This window comes from Urocitellus parryii, chromosome 1, assembly GCF_045843805.1.
Source record: "Urocitellus parryii isolate mUroPar1 chromosome 1, mUroPar1.hap1, whole genome shotgun sequence".
Taxonomy (NCBI): Eukaryota; Metazoa; Chordata; class Mammalia; order Rodentia; family Sciuridae; genus Urocitellus; species Urocitellus parryii.
The window spans coordinates 165,066,460-165,091,937 of record NC_135531.1 but is presented as its reverse complement, the minus strand read 5'-3'; the positions used below and the strand labels follow the sequence as shown (position 1 = coordinate 165,091,937).

At 43.5% G+C, this 25,478-nt stretch overlaps 1 protein-coding gene across 1 annotated transcript; it reads right to left on the bottom strand.

Annotated features, from left to right (window-relative positions):
* Nucleotides 1-2,475: 2,475 nt before the first annotated feature.
* Nucleotides 2,476-24,544, bottom strand: LOC113177262 (uncharacterized). Its single transcript, XM_077802102.1, has 5 exons — nt 24,383-24,544; nt 21,214-21,353; nt 6,586-6,712; nt 6,100-6,160; nt 2,476-5,535 (listed from the first exon to the last, which is right to left on the bottom strand). The coding sequence occupies exons 2-5, from the start codon at nt 21,259-21,261 to the stop codon at nt 3,735-3,737; spliced, it is 2,037 nt and encodes a 678-aa protein (XP_077658228.1). The 5' UTR covers nt 21,262-21,353; nt 24,383-24,544; the 3' UTR covers nt 2,476-3,734.
* Between the last annotated feature and the right edge of the window lie 934 nt (nt 24,545-25,478).

Genomic DNA, 25,478 nt, shown 5'->3' with positions numbered 1-25,478 from the left:
AGGTATCACTTTGGTCTCAGTTCACTCTGGCTGCTGAAACCAAGTGTTGTAGCCTACATGATTTATAAACAGCAGACATTTATTTCAGTTATGGAGCCTGGAAGAGCTCTGGCAATCTGTCTCACCAGAGCCTCACTCTTTTTAGGGAATCAGAGCACAGTGGGTTCTCAATGAAGAAAAGTGGTCCTCACTTATGGTCACATGATACCCATGTAACAACCCACTCCAGTTTGTACAGGAGGCGCCTACAGCTTCATCTCCTGCAGCCCTGTCTATACCAGGGTGTACATGCTCATCTTAGTTTCAGGTTTCCATGAAAGTAGACACTAGAAACCCAGTTCTGTTTCTCTTTTGCTAGGGCACAAGAAGAACCCGGGGAACTCGTGGACCCTCCTGCTCCTGTCAGTACCCTCTGGGAATGTTGTTAGGAGGATGGATGAACTAGCTCTTAGAAGGGTTGCCTTTGACCTCTTTTGTCTTATTCTTTCGTGATTTAAATCTTGCTTCTTCTCCTTCTCTATCCCATATTTATAGTTCCCTTCTCTAAACGAATGCTCTCCCATGGGAAAGTGGAGAACATGGGCCCAAGTGAGGATGGAGGAGCAGGGCCCAGGATATCAAGGATATCGATACCAGGGTATCGATTCCAAATCAGACCTGAAGAATGTATGGAACATGTACCCCTGCTCTCTAAATAAGAAATAAAAAAAAAAAAAAAAGTAAGAAAAACATAAACAACTCGTAGGGGAAAATGGGCAAAAATTAGACTAGGTGCTTCATTAAAAGAAACAATGGCCAAGAATGATGGAAACATGTTCTACATTACTCTTGAGTAGAATCCAAATTCTAACTAGCATGTAATGCCATTATGCAATGGCTAATGTGAAATCCACTGACAATATAAATGCCGTGAGGACACAGGGCAAGGGGAACCCTCATGCACTGCTGTGCTCATGCTGCTACAACCCTCTTCACACATTAAGTAATTTAAACTTGATTAGATACTAGAAGAATTTGTGCCCAAGTTTATGAGTTATATAAGAAAATCATTGCATTGAACAGGGCATATGTGACTCTTAGAAAAAATTGAAGCAAAGTTGGCCAGACGTGATGGCAACACCTGTAATGTGGCTCGGGAGGCTGAGGCGGGAGTTTCATGAGTTCAAAGCCAGCTTCAGCAACGGCAAGGCACTAAGCAACTCAGTGAGACCTATCTCTACATAAAACACAAAATAGGGCCAGGAATGTGGCTCAGTGGCCAAGTGCTCCAGAGTTCAATCCCTGGTACAAAAACAAAAAGCAAGGCAACAACAACAAGAAAAAATAATAAAATAAAATAAAATAAAGTTGTCCAGTTACCCTGAACAATACAGACACATTAAGAAAAATCAGATTATATTGAAGGAAAATATTACTCTAAACTGTAAAACTGCTGTCCAGGACATGGTTGAATATTAAAAAAAAAAAAAAAAAAAGCTTTCAGAAATTAAAAAAAATACAAATTAAAAAACATCTTCCATCCTTTTTTCCCCCTAACACTAGGTCTAGAAAACTTATGTGATTTTTAGTATAGTGAATTACATTCTGATTTATATAAAATATTAATGCTCAAATTTTTAGAAAAATCTAGATATAATTTCCTCTAACTTAGAGTCAACATGGCTACTAAGAAAATTCCTTTTACAAAATTCATGTTGCATGAATACTTCAAAATTTCCTCTAAAGTTTTATGACTTATTTGGATCTATAACTTGCTTAATCCAGCAGATCTGCCCCATAGTGCCCACAGCTCATTCAGGAATAATCCACCATCCTACTTTTTTATTTATTTATTTATTTTAGTATCTATTTAGTTGCACATGAACACAAAGTATCTTTATCTATTTTTATGTGGTGCTGAGGATTGAACCACACATGGTGGAGCCTCACAGGTGCTAGGCCAGGGCTTTGCCACTGCTCTCCAGCTCCAGCCCCGATCCATAGTTCTACTTTAAGAGAAAATCTGTTTCTTAAAAAAAAAAAAACAAAAAAACCTGTCTTCATCAAATGCAATAGATCTTATAAGAACATGCTCATAGTTACATATTCCTTTAGACCTCTCACCTCACTCTTTTCCTTCTGCTTTTTTATTTTTATATCCATGTCATAAACTCTTTGAATTTTTTAAAATCGTTCATATTTCTAATAGTTGCATCAACACAACTTTATATGCTCATACAATTTGTATAGAAAATCATACACATCAATTAGAAATTCTATGTCTCAGCAACTCTCACTTGTAGTGAAAACCTACGAAATTGGCAAAACTTTAAGTTTGTCTTATACCAAAAATTTAAGAATATGTAATTCTAGGACCCTATGTGCTCCCATAACAATTTTTAAAGTGAAAACAGACACAAGTAATAATAGATTCAATTTGTTTTTAAAAAAGAGAAACATTTTAAGTAGTTGTTGTAAACCTTTATAATTTTATTTATTAATTTATGGTGCTCATAATCAAATCTAGTGTCTCACACATGCCAAGCAAGTGTGCTACTGTTGAGCTACAGCCCCAGCCCCAGATTCAAATCTTTTTTGTTATCACAAAATTAAAACCAACCAACCAAACAAACAAACAAAAAACCAGAATGGATAAATTTCAACCTCATGATAACAGTTAAACATTCAGTGTTTTAACTCAGAAATAAATGAAATATATTATGATACATAAATATACATATATATATGAGACCTATAAATCACATAATTCATAAGCATGTGTCACATTTATTTATGCCTAATTTTTTTTTTAACCATTGCACTTAGACAACTTATGAAAACAGTAACCTTAAACAGAACAGTCACTGGGTATCTGGCTGCTGGTGCCCTCTTCCTCCACTCTCTTTTCCCCGCTGCCATTACGTACACAGCTCTGCTCTGCTCTTCCAACAATGTGTTCTAAGTCATCTCGGACCAAACCAAAGAGCCACCCCAAGATGAACTGAAACCTGTGATCTGTGAGCCAAAGGAAATCTTCTCCCCTGTAACTTGAATTTCTCGTGTTTTGACACAGCAATAGAAGGTTGAGTAACATGAAGAAAACTGGAACACCAGATGCCATTATAAGATCCATTACTTGCATAGGGTTTTCACTGGGTTTTGTTTTGTTTTGTTTTTTGTCTTTTGTCTTTCAAAAAAACTGGGAAATCAGACCATTTTCACATTCAAGGCTTTTTCTCCATTATGAGTACTTTCATGCATAGGAAGGAAAATGGAATGTCCACACATTCAGGAGGTTTATTTGCCAGAGCAAGCGAAATGGTTCTGAAGGCAACTAAGAACTTACATATACTCATTCAGATTTGTTGTAGTGTGAGTCCTTTCTTGCCATTGAAGGTGACTAGAAATACTAAATGATTTGCTATTTTTTTTTTTTTGCATTCAATGCCTTTTCTCCAGTACAAATTTTTTCATGCGTACAATGGGAACTAATAATGTAAGGCATTTTCCATTCTTTCCTCTAATAGGGTTTCCGTCTAGTATGAGTTGATGCTTTGGAATAAAGACTTTATTACTCCATTTACAAACACAGGGCTTCTTTCCCTTATGAATTTGTTCATATTTTTGAAGGTGAATGGGCCTATTGAAGGTTTTACCAGTTCATTTGTAGGACTTCTCTTCAGTATGAGTTCATTCATTGTCTATGCAGATGAATAACTGAAGGTTTCACCACACTGTTTATATTCACAGAACTTCTATCCAGTATGAGTTTGTTCATGTATGTGAAGGTTGCTGGATTTAGTGAAAGCTTTTCCACAGTGTTTACACTGATAGGGTTTCTCTCCTGTATGAGTCCGTTCATGTGTATGAAGGTGAGTGGACCTAGCAAAGGCTTTTCCACACTGTTTACATTCATAGGGCCTCTCTCCAGTATGCGTCCGTTTATGTGTGTGAAGGTGACTAGATGTTGTGTAGGCTTTCCCACACTGTTTACACTCATAGGGCTTCTCTCCAGTGTGAATTCTTTCATGTTTTTGAAGGTAAGCAGAACTAATAAAGGTTTTCTCACATTGTTTACATTCATAGGGCTTCTCTCCAGTATGAGTTCGTTCATGTATTTGAAGGTAAGCAGAACTACTGAAGGCTTTCCCACATTCCTTACATTGGTAAGGCCTCTCTCCAGTATGAGTCTGTTCATGTGTTTGAAGGTTAGCAGAACTAATGAAGGCTTTCCCACATTGTTTACATTGATAGGGCTTCTCTCCTGTATGAGTTCGCTCATGTGCATGAAGGTGAGTGGAATTAGTGAAGGCTTTCCCACACTGTATACATTGATAGGGCTTCTCACCAGTATGACTTCGGTGATGTTTGTGGAGGTGACTGGATGTAGTGAAGGCTTTCCCACATTGTTTACATTCATAGGGCTTCTCTCCAGTATGAATTCGTTGATGTATTTGAAGGTAGGAAGAACTAGTAAAGGATTTTCCACATTGTTTACACTCAAAGGGTTTCTCCCCAGTATGAGTTCGTTCATGTTTATGAAGATGACCAACTGTATTGAAAGCTTTGCCACACTGTTTACATTGATAGGGCTTCTCTCCAGTATGAGTTCGCTCATGTATTTGAAGGTAAGCAGAACTAATGAAAACTTTACCACACTCCTTGCATTCATAAGGCTTCTCTCCAGTGTGAGTTCGTTCATGTACTGGAAGATAATTGGAACTAGTGAAGGTTTTACCACACTGTTTACACTGATAGGGCTTCTCTCCAGTATGAGTTCGTTCATGTGTGTGTAGGTGAGTGGATGTAGCAAAGGCTTTCCCACATTGTTTACATTGATAGGGCTTCTCTCCTGTATGAGTTCGCTCATGTGTGTGGAGGTGACTGGACTTGGTGAAGGCTTTCCCACATTGTTTACAGTGATAGGGCTTCTCTCCTGTATGAGTTCTTTCATGTAATAGAAGGTAATTGGAACTAGTGAAGGCTTTCCCACACTGTTTACACTGATAGGGCTTCTCTCCTGTATGAGTTTGTTCATGTGTGTGTAGATTACTGTACTTATTAAATGCTTTCCCACATTGTTTACATTCATAGGGCTTCTCTCCTGTATGAATCCGTTTATGTATTTGAAGGTAAGCAGAACTTATGAAGGCTTTCCCACATTGTTTACATTCATAGGGCTTCTCTCCTGTATGGGTTCTTTCATGTATTGGAAGGTAAGAGGAACTAGTGAAGGCTTTCCCACATTGTTTACATTCATAGGGCTTCTCTCCAGTATGAGTTCGCTCATGTGTTTGAAGGAAAAAATAACAAGAGAAGGCTTTCCCACATTGTTCACATCCATATGGTTTCTCTCCTGTGTGAGATTGTCCATGTTTTCGAAAAGACCTGGAACAACTGAACTCTTTTCCGCATGTCAAACATTTATAAGGTCCACTTACGGTGTGCACTGCTACTTGTCTTTGAATACTCTTGAGAGAAGTTAAAGATTTTCTCTTCTGTTTAAGTTCAGATGGCTTCCTTCTACTCTCCTCATTCTCAGATGGTATGATGTGGCTATTAAAATAAAAAAGAAACATGAAGATGTGTCTACACACCTGCTTTCACATGGACTTACTCTAGTAGGAATATCCTTTTTTAAAGTAAATTTGAAATCTCACGGAAGGTTTTTCCACACTGAGTACCTAATTTTAATTTTCCAGAGCCTACAATGATTTCTATAAAAAGTTACAAGCAATATTAAGGGTTAGGTCTTTATTTCTTTTGTATTTATTAATAAGCCTTAGAAGTATATCATTACTAACATCAGAGAGTCTGGATTTACAGTCATGTCTAAACTTTGAAGGTAAATGCACTGATTAGTCTGCAACCCTGATTCCCCACAGGTACTACAGAAAGAGTAGTATCACAAATGCAGCAAACAGTACTGGCAGCACATCAATTATATTGAACATACTAAAATTCAATCCTATTCATTTTGTATTCACATTTCCAATACAGAATTTCCAGGAATAAAAATATTTCATTTGCGTTTATTTGGTTTGTTAGCTAGTTCTTTAAGGTATAAGACATGCACAGTTCCCTTAAGGGATTCTGCTTCCTCTTGGGAGCATAAATTACCTTAGATCTCTCCCAGGAATTGTGTTCTGTTCTTCAACGTTCTGGTCCACCCATTTGTTTCCTAAAATGTTGGCACAGAATAATCATTATGAATTAATGTAGTTTAAGAATAAATTACAACCCCGGCAGTGGTGCACACCTATAATCCCAGTGGCATGGGAGGCTGAGGCAGGGGAATCACAACTTCAAAGCCAGCGTCAGCAAAAGCAAGGCACTTAGCAACTCAGTGAGACCCTGTAGGTAAATAAAGTACAAAATAGGGCCGGGACTGTGGCTCACTGGTCGAGCCCCCTGAGTTCAATCCCCAGTACCCACAAAAAAAAGAAAAAAGAAAAAAAAAGACTAAATCACAGGAATCACACTGCTAAGTGCAATGAAATCTGGCCTGATTCGCTCCCAGAGTAAAGTACACATTCTTAACTTGTGAAAAGAAAAATAAAAGTCCACATAATCTGCATTTGATTATGTAAATGTTATCATTCTTACCTATAGAAGCCAGATTTCTAAGGACTTCCTGCATCACATCCCTGTGGAGATTCTTCTGGGAAGGATCCAACAAAGCCCACTCCTCCTGGGTGAAGTTCACAGCCACATCCTCAAAGGCCACTGAGGTCTAAAATATTACAAAAGTACAGTGCAGGCCAGGAGAGATTGACAGCATGAAGAATCTACTCTCTACATGCAAGATGTTCATATGATTTTGTGGTCTCCAATCTCTCTTTCATTATTTGGTCATCAAAACTTGTATTCTCTATCCATACTCAGTCTTCAAACAGAGTAATTCTTATATAAGAACGAAAGTACTTAGAAAATTAAGAGCAGAGCAAAAATACCCTTCTTGTTGTGGAGAACAAAGAGTAAGGTATGCTCCTGGGTCACCCATAATGTCTTCAAAGGGTGCATGTCTGCACATCATTTTTTTTTCCTTTCTTGAGGGTGCTGGGGATTGAACCCAGGGCACTATGCATGCCAGGCAAACATTCTACCAACTGAGTGATATAATGAAGCCACACTACCTCATGTGCAGAAGAGAGTTAATATTAGTCCTGATAGGAACTACTGTAAGAAATGCCTACTGACTAAAGTTGCATCTTTGCTGGAAGGGGAACAAAGGATGGAGAGGGATCCCAACAAACTAAGCAGTAAGGCTGAATCACAATGTAAGAGTCTATTTAGTGAAACTTTGCTTTCCTTTGGAAATTCTATTATTATGCTCCAATCTTATGTTAGAACTTAAAAAATTCAAAATCCTTCCTACCAAAACAGAATCCTCTGAGCAAAGACTTTAGGAACTTCCCTAGTATGCGACATTTCATCCAGGTACTCACAACATGGTATCTGGGGATTGAGCTCATCCTGTGTGACTACAGCAAAAGAATAAGTATAATTTGAGGTGCTTTAATCAACATCAAATTTAATCAACTAGGAAGCAACAACAGTGATCAATAAACAATTTGATAATTTCTTCTGATTAATATCAAGATACAGTTGGGTAACTGTCAAATACCTTTACTGACATTTAACAAACAGAATTTCTAGTAATCACCAGAAACTACTTTTCCAAGCCAAATGAAAATAAGAAATGTGTAACACCTATCCAACTGTGGTAGACAGCAGACTGTTGGTTTTTCCAATATACAGTCAGGTGCCACATGAGTATGTTTTGGTCAAAGACATTTGGTGTTAATAATGGGCTACATACATATGGTTATCAGTAGTAAAGGGATAACTGATGTGTTTATACTGATGGTGGTACAAACAAACATACTGCATGATCACCTTTGGTATCTTGTAACGTAAGATGCTGTGCAAGGCTGTGCCTAGGAAGCACCTTCTCCACAGAGCCTAGGTCTGTAACAGGCTATTCCTTCTAGGACTGTGTAAACACACTTTGGTGTTTGTACAATGGTGAGAAAGAAAATGAATTTTTAAGTTGATAATTTCTTCTGATTAATTATCTAATTATTTCTCTGCTAATCCTATGCTATTTTCAATAGTATATCTTAGATGTTCTTTATTTATAATCTGGTGTCACTTAAACATTGTGACTATAAATAAAGAACATCTAAGACATACTATTGGAAACAGCATAGAATTAGCAGAGTGATAAACCGAGAGAACAAAAGAAAAAAAATTAGTGCCTTGGAATTCATATAGATGAGTAATAATATAACTGGTAAGGTATACAAGTGGAGCCATTCACAAGCAATTCAGAAGATGAGTCAAGACAAACTAGTATCTCATTTTTTAAAAATGCATTACTTCCCTCCATTCCATAGACAAAATATAAATTCATTACAGATTCTGATGTGAAATACAAAACTAAAACACTTTCAGAAGCTTACAGGAAATATTTTCCTAGAGGAATAGGGAAAACATTTTTATATAACAAGAGTAAGCAGTAATGAAGAATGAGAAATTCAGACATTAAAATTAGAGGAATTAAAAGATGAAAACACCTGCAAGAGGGGAGACACCTGCAATATGCGACACAGAGAGTTAGGGTGCCGAGCACGCCGCTCAGGGGGCTGAGGCAGGACAATCGAATGCAGGATCAAAGCCAGCCTCAACAACGTAGCAAAGCCCCGAGCAAATAGGCAACAACCTGGCTCTAAATAAAATATTAGAAGAAGCTGGGGATGTGGCTCAGTGGTTAAGCGCCCCTAAGTTCAAACCCTGGTACAGAGAGAGAGAGAGACAGACAGACAGACAGACAGAGACACAGAGAGATGGAGCACATGCACACACACACCAGGGCCCAGAGTGAGAATAATCAACATATGACTCAAATGGGAAATAGCCAGATGTGGGACAGAAGGTGAAAGCTGCCTATGGAGAAAGGATCGCCTCTGGGTGCAGAGAAGCCCAGGAGAAGGCCAAGCAGATGAGCACTGACACCCACTCCAGGCCCAGCGCCCCTCAGTCAGGATGTGGGTAGTGGGGAGAGCAGGGAGGCTGCCTGCCCCTCTAGTGGTATTTCCTCACACCTGAAATTTACCATGACCTGCAGCCCAGAGACTTTTTCTGTGTATTCTTAGGGGTCCTCACAAATTCACAACGTCTTACCTCCTGAACTGCTGCCAGGCTCACACAGTCAAGATCACAAAAAACTGCCCTTTGCTGCCACCACAGGGAGGAAAAGGAGCCACTTCCAGCACACCCAGAGAACTCTATCTTCCTGAGCCTACATTCAAAGGAAACTACTTCTCCAAGGCTGAGTCACCCAAGACATTATCAGCAAAAACTTGTGGGGAAAAAGAAACACTGAGCCCAGCTCCCCCTAATCTTCCTGCCTAGGTCAGGGAGGAGGAAGGGCTGAGGCTCTTAGAAACAAAGCCATGAAATGATCTCCTAAGTAGAAAATTCTAAACTGTGTATGCGCTGAAGAAGAAAATGCAAATACCTGGAACTGAAAAATAAAGCCAAGATGTACACCACCACAATAAACAACACACACTTACATCCACTAAAACACCAACAACCTGAAAGCCATCACAGAAGATCAAGAGTAAAAGTATTTAGAAATTACCAAGAAGACTTAACAAAAACCACAAAATGTTTCTGAAAGAAATGATACACATAAAAATATCTAGCGTTTGTGAGCTCAAAGAATTGTAAATCTGCTTAAAAATCAACCATGAGGTCAATTCACTGCTTTTCATATTACCAATGACATTTTTATACAAAATAAGAAGTACTACTCTAAGATTCACGTGGAATTAAAAGAAACTCAACAATGGAAGAAGAAAAATAAAGTGTAAAGTGATTTCAAAACCTGCTTTAAAGGAGTAACAAAGGGAGTGTAGAACTGGTTTAAAGGCAGACACACAGAGCAGTGAAGGAGGACAGGGGGACCCAGGACCAAGCAGATACACAGAAGGAAATGATGTCTCTCAAGGGGCCAGGGTCATTCCAGGGGACCGGGATCTCTGGAGAATGAATGGCTGGGAAACTGGATGTTCATGGCAGCACCTAAAGTCAGATGCTACCCTCACAGCACACACATACATGAGATCCATGGGGACCAAAGTCCTGAAGTAAGATGTGAACCTCACCAATTCTTAGAAGAAAATGCAGACCACATGTCTCACAACACTGGATTTGGGGATGGTTTCTGGGATATAGTACCATCCATTTGAGTCATGAAAATAATAGATAAACCTAATTTCACCAAAAATGGCTTTTAGTCCTTTCATTTGCAGCAATGAAGCCAGGACTACTGAATACCATCCTAAGTGAAATAAGTCAGGAAGACAGAGACACCCCGACTGTGTGTTCTTACACAGCAAAGCTCCAAGTTGGCTTCACAGAAAGTACAAGGGTATTCAGCAGAGATGAGGAGGAGAGAGGAGAGGGGACAGCAGGGCTGGGTATCAGGTACCAGAGTCCACTCAGGAGGAGCCAGCACTTCTGCTCTCCAGCACAGTAGGTGGCCACAGTGCACAATATGTCACTGTGGTTTTCATAATAAAGCTGGGGAGCAGTCCACTGACCCTAAGAAATGATAAATGTTAGGAATGGAAGAGCTAGTGACCTGATCTGATTAAGATGTAATGAAACAGATGAGCAACCAGCTCATTGCACCTCATCCACATGTGCAACTTAAAAGTAAATCAGCATTAGAAAGGAAAATGTTGTCCTTCATACAACACCTCAGCAGGTGAAATGGCACTGGAAGGAACTGTAGAAAATACCTGCACATTGTGCATCTGGAAAGGAGTTGAAAACTTGAAAGAATGAAGAAAAACCAGCTGACAAAGCTCAAGTCCTTCCAACAAAGCTCAAAGTCTTTCTGACATAAGGATGCAAACCTAACTGTAATAAAATGAAACACCTTAAAAAGTGCCAGAGATCTACAAAACCTACACTGAAGGCTACTCTGAAGGATGAAAGGCTGTCTCCATGACAACAAAAACAAGTCAAGGATGCCTGCTCTCACCACTTCCAGACAACACAGCAAGAGGAGTGCTACCTGGGAAGCCAGGAAAAAAATCCCTGTGTTCCAGACTTCAGCCAACTCACGTAGCCCCACACAGTGGGACAAAATCAAGCAGATGGAGGTGGGCATAGGCAACTCAGACTCAGACTATCACGTTCAGAGAGAACAGCCACAGGCACCAAGATGGGAGGAGAAAGTGCAGCCTCTGCACCCTTTACTGAGGTTCTCCCCATCAACACTGACCACCTGACACAGTGCACATCTCATTTGCATTCCTGCTTCCTAGAGTGTCTACTGCAAGTGGACAAGGATATGGGATGGGGTTTTTTCAGATGCTGCTCCTACCAGAAAATCAGCTACGTTGGTGTAGATGGATACCTGATAAATCGCAGGGCTCTTAACATATACTCAAATACACACAGGTCTCACACAAACCTCCTGGCAGGCCCATGACCCCTCAACATTCACAGACTGAAGTAATCAACCACATCAAATAGGTCAGAGTGGTGGCTCCTGGAACCCAAGCCATTTCCCAAAGTCGGGGTAACCCAAATAAGTTCACAATGTAGGTCCACATGAAATCCTGTGTTGCAATATTTATAGCAGCAGTACACTAAAGACTGCGTGTATCCATGAGCAAGATATGTTCCCCAAGTCAGCAGTGAAAAATTCATATACAAAACTCAATGAAAATAAACTAATAATCAAAAATCAACTTCTAGGTGGGCATGGTGGTGCACACTTGTAATCCCAGGAGCTTGGGAGACTGAGAAGGATCGGGAGTTCAAAGCAACCTCAGCAATGGCGAGGCACTAAGCAACTCAGGGAGACACTTCTCTAAATAAAATATGTTGGGCCCAGGAGTTGAAAAGCAGCCTATGTTACATATGTCAGGGGGTCTCAGAGTTCAGCACACTGAATCCAGATACCATGGTTAGTTACCCGCACTCAGCCCCAACACCATAATAATTGTCCTCCCCATGCACAGCATGTTCCTTTCCTTCTGCTTTTCTGCCACTGACCTATTAGCCCATTGGCTGCCCCTCATAAGTATGTTGGTAGCTCATTGGATCATTATTAAAACTTTGCCTATGCAATAATAAAGTGGATCGAGTTCTGTGAAATTGGTCTCTGGAGGTCTTTTCAACTCTGTCACCACACACTCCTCAGGTGTTTGGTGGGCTTTGGCTGGATCAAGAGAGCCCACATTTGGCACCTGCAGAGAGACCTAAGGCAAGCAGGTAAGTGCAGGTATTGGACCCCAGGGAAACAGGGAAAAATGGGCAACTTACCAACCTCCACTAAGGACTCACAGCTGCTGCGCACCCTCCTTAGCATGAGAGGATTAACACTAAATAGAAAGGAAGCCCAAATTTGGGGATGTGGTAATTGACACCAATCCCTGGGTGAAAGCAGCTGATGTATTTGATCCAAGCATATGGGAAAGAATTATGGTTAATGCAAGGCAAGCAGAAGTTAGGCAGGGATATACCCTGCCTCTTCATTCCTTTTCAATTGTCACAGCAACACAGCAATCTCTGCGGCACAAAGGGTGTAACCCGTCTGGTTATGGCATCAGAGGAAGGGGAACAAGGAGAACAAGACAAAGGGAGGAAGAATCACAGGTAAGCTCTGATGCAAAGTCCTTTGAACCACAACAAACAGAAAAGGGGCCAGACACGATTAAGCCAAAGAAAATTTACTGCTCTTTGTCAAATCTAATGGGACAGTTACAGATAGAAAAGGTAAAAGGGAGAGCCTTATAGGCCCCCTTCCACCTTGGCCAGTACCCGCTCCTCCAAGGTCAGAATCTAATCCATTCTCAGAGTTAGGTTGATCAAAGGACCAAGCATGGGGTGCCTATGAACAGGAGATACCAACTGCATTCCCAGTCAATGTGAACCCCACCCCTCAAAGGCCACTAAATTGGTATCTTCATGTCTTAGCTATATTAAAAGAGTTTAAGAAGGCAGTGAAGGAAGAAGGACCTAGGGGTCCCTTTGCTGAACAAGTCCTTGAAACTCTTAGCCTAAGTGTAGACTGCCCACAGGATTGGAAAGACTTGGCAAGAGCCACCCTTGAGCCATCCACATACCTAAAATGGAAGGCATTTTTCTCTAATAAATATGAGCAGCAAGGAGGTTGCAACCTCATCACAGATGTTAACCTCCCAGCTAAATGCTTGCAGGGAGAGGGAATCTGCTCTTCCCTTGTGGTATAAGCTACAGGTCTGCCAAATTATTTCAACCAGGTGCAACTCTGCCTTAAGAGCTTGCAGGAAGTTACCAGCTGGAGGAGGAACAGTTTCTATACAGGGACTAAGGCAGAAAGCCACTAAGGACTTGCCGCAGTTTATCTGTAGGGTAAAAAAAGTGGTAGAAGGGAAGGTATCCCATGTAGGAGCTAGGGAAGCCCTAGCAAAAGAGTTACTCTGGGAAGGATTAAAAAGGAGCATAGGGCTGCCATCGCACCAGTGTGCAATGACACCCCAGATGACTGGATTTTGGCCACCCAGGACATAGGGAGACAAACGGCTCAAGCCTCTCTGCTGGCCTCAGCCATGGCAGTTGCATTGAAGCAAGGACAAAATAACAGTAAAGAAAGAGGTTGCTCCACTTGTTGGGGATATGGAGGAAAGGACATCTCCAGCCAGAATGCCCAAATAGCCCTAGCAAAGCACGTGCACCTCCTTCTATTTGCCCTAGATTCAAAAAGGGATGACATTGGGCTTGACTGTAACTGAGCAAACTCAAGGGTTACACACACATTTCCACCAATCTGCCTAAAGCCTCTAGATTATTTTCAGAACTGATTGAAGAGGCTAGTCAGAGATGCAAAAACTGTGTGCCTTTTCTCCCCATCAGATCCTTGCAACCTACAGGGGTAAGCTCTTGAGGGCTCAAGTCCAACACCCTTTGGCAGATGAATGTAACTCATTATTTGCCTATTGGCAACCATAAACACATTCACTTAGTCATTGATACCTACTCAGGTTTTATTATAGCTACACCTTCTACTGGAAAAACCATGAAAAAAATCATCTTCCATCTGCTTAAATGCTTTGGGATCATGAGAGTTTCTTTCTCTATAAAAACTGACAATGGCCCAGCCTATGCAAGCAAAATCTTCACGAAATTTTGCTCAACCTGGCACATAAAATGTGGAACTAGCCTGCCCTATAATCCTTAGGTTCAGGGTATTGTGGAACACATACACAGGGAACTCAAGACCATGCTCCAAAAGCAGAGGCGGGAAAACTATACTAGCTCCCCCACGATGTTATGAACAAAACCCTATTCACTCTAAATTTTCTCACCATTTCAAAATCTTCTATAGAAACAGCAGCCCATAAGCTTTGGGCCCCCCTCCTGGGACCCCCATGTACCTATGGTCTCATGGAAGGATCTTATAACAAGGGCATGGAATAGTCCAGGTCCCATCCTAACCATGGGTCAAGGGTTTACAGGTGTTTTTCCAGAATAGGCGCCTCACCCCATCTGGGTGCATGCCAGAAGTGTCAAGCCCTGGACGCCCAGAACTACCAACCAAGAAAATGAAGGAACTAACTCTGGAGGAAAGCAAAGGACTCAACAACACAAATGGACCTCATGTAAAGTAACCTGGGGTGATATTAAAGGTCTTGTTGACCACGGCACCACAATGGCCCCTTCACCTGCTGGCATCCCCATCCCTGGGCCTATGATGGTGGTCCTATTGTATGCAGCGCTCACTGCTAACAGTGAAGCTTCCTGTCAGGTAAATTGGGCTTTGGTCACTAGGCCACCACTAAAAGTGGTGACCAACTGGGAAAGAGACCTACCTACGCTCTTTTCCAATAACTCTAATCTTATCAATCCTGAATTAACTGTGCAGTGAAATACCAGCATTTCCATGCCTATTCTGTCCATTTGTTTCTCCATAGTTGATAATGAGACCTACAATCAGGACAACCCCCTTGCTTGCTTTGCTTTTGCCAATTAAACTATTGTAGATAACTATAATAAGTCACATGTTGGGCTGTCTCTCACTGACCTTAGAGTTATAGTTAATGCTACCTAGAGCCATAGACTCCCCCATGGCAAATGAAAAAAACACTTACTGCCAACATGTCCTAAGATGCTTTTTGGGAAGTCCCCCTCAGATAATGACACCACTCCCTGGAATCTATGCATCACATCTAGACCTCTTCTACTTGATAAGAGAAATATCTCCAGGGAAGAACAATACCTGTGCACTTGGGTGGGCACAGCTCCCTGCAATTCATCTAACAGGCCGAAAAGCCATACGGGCTACTGCAGTAACTGCTACATGGGACAATCTGTTACTGTTACGCAGAAATTCAATATGGATATCACAACAATACTGTTGGCTGCTAGACCCATCACATGGGCAGCAGATGGCTGGATGATGGGTCGATGCTGAACCAAGGCCCTAGCCATGGATTTACCTTCATCCCAAATGATACCCGTACCCACTATGCACAAGCTTGTGTTATGCCACCCTTTGCCATGGTAATAATCAATGATACTGATGGCATAAATATCACTCATACAGAGATCCCTTGTGCAGTCAATAAATTGTCTAACCCCTGCTATGAAAGCTAAACATATATTTTTCTTCAGAGTGCCCCCAGAAATCTGGCTTCCAGTGAACCTGTCCAGACAGTGGAGGAGTCCATGGGACATGGAGATGAAGAACCTTCTGAATGAGATCCTATACCAGACAAGATGTGCAATTAGCCTCATCAGCGATGGAATTCTTGCTCTGATGACCACCATTGCTGCCACAGCCACTGCCACTGCTTCCCTCACTCAGCACCTTGGAAGGCTGAGACAGGAGGATCACAGGTTCAGAGCCAGCTTCAGCAATGTGAGGTGCTCAGCAACTCAGTGAGACTCTGTCTCTAATAAAATACAAAATAGGATGTGGCTCAGTGGTTGACTGACCCTAGGTTCAATCGCCAGTACCCCCCCCAAAAAAAATCAATCCTACATGTGGTTGTTTAAACAAAACAAAAAAATCACAATGTGAAGTGTGAGAGAGAAAGGTACAATAAAATATATTCTCAGAAATTACACTATTCAGGCAAGGTGTGGTGGTGAACAGCTCAAATCCTAGTGATTTAGGAGGCTGATTAGGAAGATCACAAGTCAACGCCAGCCTTAGAACTTGGCTAAGTCCTAAGCAACTTAGCGAGAACCTGTCTCTAAAAAATAAAAAGAGCTGAGGATGTTGCTCACTGGTTTGGCACTACCATGTTCAATCCCTGATATCCAAAAACAAAAACAAAAATCTAGAGTATTCAGATGGGCACAGTGGCTCAAATCGCAGGGATGTAGGAAGCTGAGGTGGGAGGATAACATGTCGCAGTCTATGCAGGGGTACATAGCAAGAACCTGCTTCAAAATTAAAAAAAAGAGGGGCTGGGGATGTGGCTCAACGGGTAGCGTGCTTGCCTGGCATGCGAGCGACCCGGGTTTGATCCTTAGCACCACATACAAACAAAGATGTTGTGTCTGCCGAAAACTAAAACATAAATATTAAAATTTAAAAAAAATAAAAAATAAAAAAAGATTGGAGAATGTAGTTCAGTACTAGATTGTCCCTGTATTCAATCCCTACTACAGAAAAAAAGAAGAAATGAGTGTTCACAGCACCCTGGTATACCAGGGTGGAAGCCCACCCAGGCCAAGAGAAATCCTTTCAGAGAGGACCAAGACCCATATGCTCACCACAGGCTGCTCTCCAGGCTCAGGTCTGCAGAGAACTGAGGCTGAAGGGGTTTTAAACAGCATGACCATGTGTTAAAGCAGCAGCCCCAGCTCCACTATCCACAGTCCCTGGAGGAGCTGAGCTCTTGCTGTTTCTTGTTTTCTTTCCAGCTATTTCCTCATGGAACTCCATTAAAACTCAAGCTCAACACAAGCTAAGAGAGACCCTCTGAGTACACTGAGCAACTAAACTACTGTCTCCAAAAATACTCTGGAAAGTCACTACACACAATGGCTACAGTCTTTAACAAACAAGGGCAAACTATGAATAGAGGGAAAAACTGATTTCAGAGGAGAAACGATTATAATATTCAAATACCCAATTTGCAAAAGCAACAAAATAAGGAATACACATAAAGAGCAAAGTACATCTCACCAATGGGAAAAAAATGCTTGAGTTAAACCACTACTGAGAAAACATGGACACTAGACTCACTAATAAGACTTAAAACCAAATGCCTGAATCTTTTAAGATGTACGACCTACAATAGGTCAAAACACCTGATGAACAACTGAGAGACTCACATGGACACGCGGTGAAATCCAGTGACAGAAGGAGTCAGCGGCAATCGTCTGACAGTGAGTGACAGCTGGAGCACACAGAAGAACTGTCGTCGTGTCTAGCTCAGCAGCACACCCACCACAGGTACCTCTAGGGCACTTAGCCAACAGCAGCCCAGCACACATCCTTCTCAACATCACAGGGAAGTCTCCACGACCAGCCACCTTCAGCCACGACAGGCGTTAGGGCAGAAGGCTACCAAATCCCAACATGGCACCAGGAACACTGGAATTACTATGGGGTCAGTAACAGAAACACAGCTGGGGGACCTCCAGATATCTGCAGGTCAAATCCCAAAGTTCTAAACAACACATGGGTCAAGGGTGTCTCAGGATCAGTCTGAATTTTCAAAGGAAAAGAACTGAAACTGCATCTTAGAAAACTTTGTGAAACAGAACACAGGTACGGCTTAGGGAGAATTAGAGGTGCTGAAGGTTTACATTATAAAAGAATAAAAATCAACCCTTCATCCTTCCACTTCAGGAACTAAAGAACGAACAGCAAGGAGAACCTATATCTGATGCTATCATATAATTAAAGACATCAATGAAACTGTGATGAGGAAATCAAAAGAGAATCAACTCAAAAGCAGGCTCTTGGGCTGGGGATGTGGCTCAAGTGGTAGCGCGCTCGCCTGGCATGCGTGCGGCCCGGGTTCGATCCTCAGCACCACATACCAACAAAGATGTTGTGTCCGCCGAGAACTAAAAATAAATATTAAAAATTCTCTCTCTCTCTCTCTCTCCTCTCTCACTCTCTCTTTAAAAAAAAAAAAAAAGCAGGCTCTTTGTGGACATACTTGTAACAGATACACCACAGCTAAGTTAAGAAAAGAGACATAAAACTTACTCAGCAGAAAAAAAACCATAAAGGAATATGATGAATAACTGTCTGGACCCAATTTGAGAACTTAGATGAATGGGACCAACTCCAGGAGGAAAACAATCTACCACAACTCACACCAGAGGAGGAACACACAACATGCAGGCTAATGAAATGATAATGACCATCATCAGAGGAAAGGCATGGCCCAGGGGTGTCATGGTGGATTCTGCACCACACTAAGGAGGAAATGAAAACTACCCTTAATCCCCTCTAAGAGGAAGCAGGTAACACTTCCAATTCATTCCTCAAGGTGTAGCCTATATGATATGCTGTGATGTGAACAGTTTCTGGCAGCCAGACCAGGGAACCTACGTGGACCACAGATGAATGGATTCAGCACCCTGGCAAAATTACAAAATAAGCATCAATATAAAAAGGAGAAATGAATTGCATGTACTTTGATCAAATTGCAGAGAAGCAGCTCGATTGTTTCTTTAATTTCATTTCTTAAATTCTATGAAGTCCAAGACAAGGATTGGTTTGTTGAGGAACTTCAGAAAACTATTTCTACAAGTGGAAATAGTGGACAAACATTTAAGAGTAGCCAAAATGTCCAGGAGTCTCCAACAGTTTGTAGAAAAAAATATCTGGTAGTATTATAGACTGAAGATCCATGTAAACCCCAAATTCACAAGGTACAAGGTGAACTCCCAGTGGGTGGCATTAGGAAGGGGCATCTGGGAGGGACTTGGAATTAGATGAGATCATAAAAGATGCTCATGAATTATTAGTAATCTCATGAAAATCTGTTCTGTTCACACAACAGAATTTTCATTTAATAACAATTTCCGGGGCTGGGGATGTGGCTCAGTGGTAGCGCACTTGCCTGGCATGCGTGCGGCCCGGGTTCGATCCTCAGCACCACATACCAACAAAGATGTGTCCGCCAAGAACCAAAAAATAAATATTAAAAAAAAAAAAATCTCTCTCTCCCTCCTCTCTCTCACTCTCTCTTTAAAAAAAAAAAAAAAAAAAAAAAAAAAAAAAAAAAACAATTTCCATGACAGTGAATTGATTTGTAACTGCCATGTTTGTCCCATAAAATTTATTCTATCTTCCAAGTTCAAAAAACAGGAAGCAAAATGCAGCTGTCCACTGTAAGGAGTTCTTCATTATACAAAGGAACCAATATTCTCACGAATCTTTGTAGTCCAAATTTATCTACCACAACTTTTGTGGAAATGCAATCATTTTCTGCAGCAACAATGACAGATTTTTTTATTTGTATATTTTTTTTCTCTAGTAGCCTTCTTGATCCTAAGACACATAACTACATTTGAAATCAAATTATAAAAAAAGGTGAGGTCTCACAAACTTTCTACATGTGGAAAGAGGAAGAAGAAAGGTAAATAAGAATTTTTTTCAAACACACACAAAAAAAAACTATCTTTTTTTGAAATCTTTTTTTTAAGTCTTTTAGAAGAGTTTACTTTGCTGAGCTCTGAATAAACACATTCTACATTTAAAACTGGGTCTTAAATAAGGGGGCAGATCATTTCAAAGTGAAAAACACAGAAAGGGCTGGTGCTGAGGGAGCATAGATGTGTCAGGCTCAAGAGGCGGGTAAGGTCCCGCCTGGTCCTGCTCACTGAAACACTCCATGATCACCCTCCCAGGAGACCTGGACCATGACTCCAGTCTATGAGGCTTTTCAGGTTTGCACAGCACTGCACTGGGGTGGGTGGTCCTTATGCTCTGGGAGAGTTTTCCTCCTATAAAACTGTGAGAGACTACAAGGGCAGGAATCACTGCTGATCTGGCCCCTCAGCACCAGCATCCACAGGCTGATTGTCCACCTGTCTCCAAGGAATGGGAACAGGGCTTGGGGGAGACAGTGTCCCTAGGAGGCAGCTGTCTAGATAAGGCCTATTCCAGGAGATTCCTCAGCCCCAGGGCCTCCAGCTTCTCCCCTGAGAAGCTGCAACCCACATCTCAGGCTGTTCTCTAGGAGGAGTTGACCCTGAAATTGCCTGTACCCTGTAGGACAAAGGTCAGCTATAGGCACCTTGGGGCAGCCCCATGAAAGGGCAGTGGCCTAGTACACAGGACCTTGTGAAGAGTCGAAAGGGAACTTTTACCTTAAGGCATTAAGCCTCTGTGCCTGGGCAAGGTAAAGGAAGACAGACCCAAAGAGTTGTGAAGTGGGGCTAGCTGGTGGTGCACTCCTGTAATCCCCACAGAAAGATCGCAAGTTCAGAGCCAGCCTCAGCAACTGGTGAGGCACTAAGCAACTCAGTGAGACCCAGTCTCTAATGAAAATACAAAATAGAACTGGGATATAGGTCAGCTGTTGAGTGCCCCTGAGTTCAATCCCTAGTACCCCCACACACACCCTGAAATAAATAGCAAGAGTTGTAACAATGGAGTTCCAGGTGACTGTCCTCTGCTTTCACCACTTGGCAAATGTTCACAAACAGAAACAAATATTTGATGCTGTGCCCACTGAATGCAGTGTGAGGAGCAAAGAATGGATAATGGTCTGAACTGGACCAGGAAGTTGAGTCTGGAAATGTGAGGACAAAGTAGGTATTATAAGGATCAATCAAAAGCTCTAGCAGGGATTAGGTGTGGGAGATGGGGGCAAGTTGACTCCTAGTGAAGAGCATGGACATGGACTCCTCAGATCAGCATCCTCTACACAGGAGCCCCACACCTGAGGCAGGATCCCCTGAGGCCCACTGTCTTCAATGCACACTGAGGGGCTGGGCTGGCATCAAGCTGCACAGAGAGTGTTTTTGCCAAAGTGGCTGCAGACCAGGCAGCACACTGGGAACCCACCTGCACCAGCCCACATCATGGCCTGAAGGCATCAAGGGCTGAGCTGTAGCAGCATCAGACTCAGGTCTGGGCTGACTGACTCTGGAGCTGACAGTGGGAGGCCAGAATCCAGCCACAGCTGGTTACCACCAGTTCTAAACAGCCCACCTCCCTGAACAGTCCTGGCCCCACACACTCACCATTTCCTGCCTTCTGGAGAGTCCTGACTTCCTTCCTGTGGACCTCATAGCACCTGGAGGTCAAAAGGAGATAGACCTGAGCCAGAGCCACTTGGGCCTCACACAGCAGAGAAGACACAGTCCTGGAGATGGATTCTGAGCTGCAGAGCATGAGAGATGAAGGCCTCTGAGACCACAGAAAGCCACCTGCTCCAGAAGACCCCTCTCTTGTCCCAGCCCACATATGCACACTTTGGGGCCTGAGTGAAAGGAGATGTATCAGGCTCCTGGATAAATGAGGCCAGAAGGACAGGGTTTTGGCTACAGCCCTTTTCAGGCAGGGTTTCCTCCCTGCAAGGGGACCTGCCCAACCAGGGGACACTTCCACTTAGGCAGAGCTGAGTCCTGGCTTTCCAAAGCAGGCCCGAAGTTCTTCTGCACCTTTGGGCACAAAGTCACAAACATATTTGAGGAATTACAGCCTTGGTGTCCAAGGCAGCCGACTGCCATCTTTTTAACGCATGGCAGACACCTTCTGATACTGAAAATCCCTCCCCTCTTTTTTTCCCCTCATAAGCAATTAGGGGAACAGTTTCCTCTTCAGGAATCAGAACAAATACTTGGTACTCAAACTCAAGTTTCCCTCCTTCCTCCAGGACCCTGGACTCTGACCCACTGGTGCTAGAAATAACATAGAACCCTTCTTCCTGGTGCCTCTTGAGAACAGGCTGACTTCTGGGGAAACACTCTCTGACCTGGGATCTGACCTGGGCCCCTCCTCGCTGCTCTCCCCTCCAGCTTCTCCCTGACCCTGTTTGCCCCTCCCTAGGAAAGCAGTCCTTTCTGCAGGAGCTGTGGGTGCTTGCAGAACTGACTGGTTCCACACACCCATAAGTGCCGCAAACTGCCCGGGGCCGGCTGAGTCCCGCTCCTGCTGCCGAGCACTGCCTGCGGCACCCCTGCTGAGCGATCCCCTGCTGAGCTGTCAGTGCACACGGGCTTGCAATCTTGCAACCCGGTTGGGCACAAAAACACAAGCCAGTCAAACTGAGACAAAGTTTTATTTAGAGAGAGGCCGTGTTTTTTTTTTTTTTTTTTTAAGAGAGAGAGTGAGAGAATTTTTTAATATTTATTTATTTTTTTTAGTTCTCGGCGGACACAACATCTTCGATGCACAAGATCTTCGTTGCACAAGATCTTCGTTGCACAAGATCTTCGTTGCACAAGATCTTCGTTGCACAAGATCTTCGTTGCACAAGATCTTCGTTGCACAACATCTTCGTTGCACAACATCTTCGTTGCACAACATCTTCGTTGCACAACATCTTCGTTGCACAACATCTTCGTTGCACAACATCTTCGTTGGTATATGGTGCTGAGGATCGAACCCGGGCCGCACGCATGCCAGGCGAGCGCACTACCGCTGAGCCACATCCCTAGCCCCCTTTTATTTTCTCAACACGTGGTCTGTCTAACTTGCTCAGGCTGGCCTGGACTATGTGATCCTGTTTCAACCTTCTGAGTATCTAGAATTACAGGCACATTATTTGACAGAATATTAGACCAAATATTTCTTTTTCTTATTCTTCTGAATTACCCTTCTTCCTTGCCCCCTCTAGAAATATTTTCTCATCTTTTTTAGGTCTACTAATAAATGGCATTTTGCAGCTAATGAGTAATTGAAGTGAGCAAGTCTTTCCAAGGCAGCAAACCCAGGGAAGGGGGACACTGACCTGTCAGACTCCAGCTTCAGGTCAGCCCACCTGTCACCAGGCACATCCTCCCACCCCCTCAGGTTGCCTTTGTAGTTTCTTGGGTGGTAGTGGTCGTTGTTATCACTGAGACTCATCTGCAGCTCATTTTATTTTTTATTTTGAGACAGGGTGTTGCTAAAGCAGTTTCAAACCTGTGATCCTCCTGCCTAAGCTTCCCAAGCTTGCTGGGATTACAGGCTGGGCCAAAAGTTTATAGGTTTTTGCTCCACACTGCTGGGGTCAGTTTTCCCTGCTTTGGAATCCTTGTTGTCCCTTCATGACTCTAGAATCCAGAGGACAGGAATCATGTCTGTCCCTCTCCCTTCATACCAGCATCCCACTGTCTGACCAGCGGGTCCCTAAGAATGGACAAGGTGCAGTGGCACATACTTGTAATCCCAGCAGCTCAGGAGGCTGAGGCAGGAGGATTGTGAGTTCAAAGCCAGCCTTAGCATCTTAGGGATGCCCTAAGCAGCAACTAAGTGAGACTCTTGTCTCCAAATATTTAAAAAAGGCTGTGGATGTGGCTCATAGATTAAGTGCCCCTGGGTTCAATACGTGGAACAAAAAAAAAAAGAATGGAACAGGTCTTATGGGGAGACAGTATCCCTCTCCAAGCGATTCCTCAGCCCCAGGGCCTCCAGCTTCTCCCTTCAGAAGCTGCACTCCACACCTCAAACTGTCCTCTAGGAGGAGCTGACCAGGGCCTGAAATTCCCTGCATCTTGCAGGACATGGAGCAGCTGTAGACACTCTGTGACAACCCCCATGAAAGAACAGGATAGTGGCTGGGGACACAGGATCCTGTAAAGTGGCCAAAAGATACCTGTGCCCAAAGGCATTTATGAGGCATCTGTCCTTAGAGAAGATAAAGAGTCATAAGTGCTTCTTAATCTCAAGTTCAGGTCATTCCTCTCTGCTTTCCACTCCTAGGAAAGAAATGTTCACCCTCGTAAAAAAAAAAGGCCATCCATTACTTGGTGAAACTACCACAACTAAATCACTGTCACCTGCACGTCGCCTTAAGAACGGACGGTCCAGGAGGTGCGCGCCAGAGGGTGCAGTCAGCTGCATCTGGGACCCCTGGAAGGCACTGCTGCCGCCCTAGGAGCAGCCAGGCTCTAGAATGGCAATGCATTTGGGACCCGCTTCTTGCGCCCGGGGAACCGGGCGCGCGGATAAGCGCGTTCTTCCCACAGACCACCGCCGCTGCGTGCCTGGGAGCCGCAGGCTGTGGGAACTGCCCCATGGAGGTCGGAGGTCGCCAAAGGGAGAGGCTGGACTCCAGGGTCCCGCTGCCGCTTAGCCCACTCCGCGGGCCCAGGAGACAGGGGACAGCGCCACTCGCCAACGGGGACCCGCGCCAGCCCACCAGGACAGGGCCCTGTGCCACCCACCAGCCCGGACTCCGCCCCACGCTCCGCAGCTGAACCTCACGCCGGGCGCTGATCGGGTCCCGCCTGTCTTGACCGCACACCCACCGTCTCTGGTCTGCTGAGTGATTCGCTGACCTCCCGAGGAATCTTTAAAAACCCGAGCGGGGAGACACAGGCCACGCAGAGCCTCCAGAGCTTCCGGAGCAGAGGACGCGGGCCTGCGAGGAAGGAGCTCCGCAGACGAAGAAGAAAAGCCCGCGAGACTGCGGAAGCCCGCCCTTGCCGTCCGTTCGCGCGCTGGACTGGACAGTTCCGCCCCAGCGCCCTGATGGACAATATCTAGGCAACGCCCCCGTCGTGAGTGACAGCTAAGCTCATCCAATCCCTGACTGCCAGAGGCCAGAGTGACAGGTGTATTGACCCATCTCTTTTCAGGTTCACCCTCGGGATTGCGTTGAGACCTGACCCTGTGGGGACGCGTTCGCTGTGAAGCTGGCAGAAGAGTTTAGAAATGGTTGTCACGAACGGAGCAAAGCAGAGGAAGAGATGTGCTGCTCCTGCCTGAAGCGACATGAGCTTTGCCTTAGCAGTTCAGAGCGCACCCTTCCTGACCTCTACTGTTGTGACCGCTTGGACGCCCAAGGGAGTCCGGCTTCTAGGGCAGCAGCCTGCAGTCGCGACCTGATGTGTGCCACAAGCATAGTTCACAGGTCTTGAAGCCACAGGGACCAAGTTCAAGCAGGTGAAGTTGATTATAAATTACTCAACGAATGTGTGCAGTGTTTTTTTTTTTTTTTAACATGTGATCAACCCAATACAGTAGGTTTTTATTAGTGGGTATTTTCGTGGAGACTGCTCTGACATTTACTCTGCATTCTGATCTTCCAGTACGTTTCAGTCCAGAATATGCCACCTTTCATGTTGATATGGATTGCACACGAGATGTTCCCCAGGAGCTCACATGTGACACCCATCAGGAACATTTGGAGGTGAAATTTTTATAGGCCTGAGGCCTTCTAGGAAACTGAGGCAGTGTGACCTCCCCTTTCAGACCCCAATTCTTTAGAAAAACAAAGGTCTCAGGCAAGTTGCTCAGAATTATAGGCATGAGTTTATTAGAAGGGATAGGAAGGAGAAAGGGGACATTCTCTCTCGAG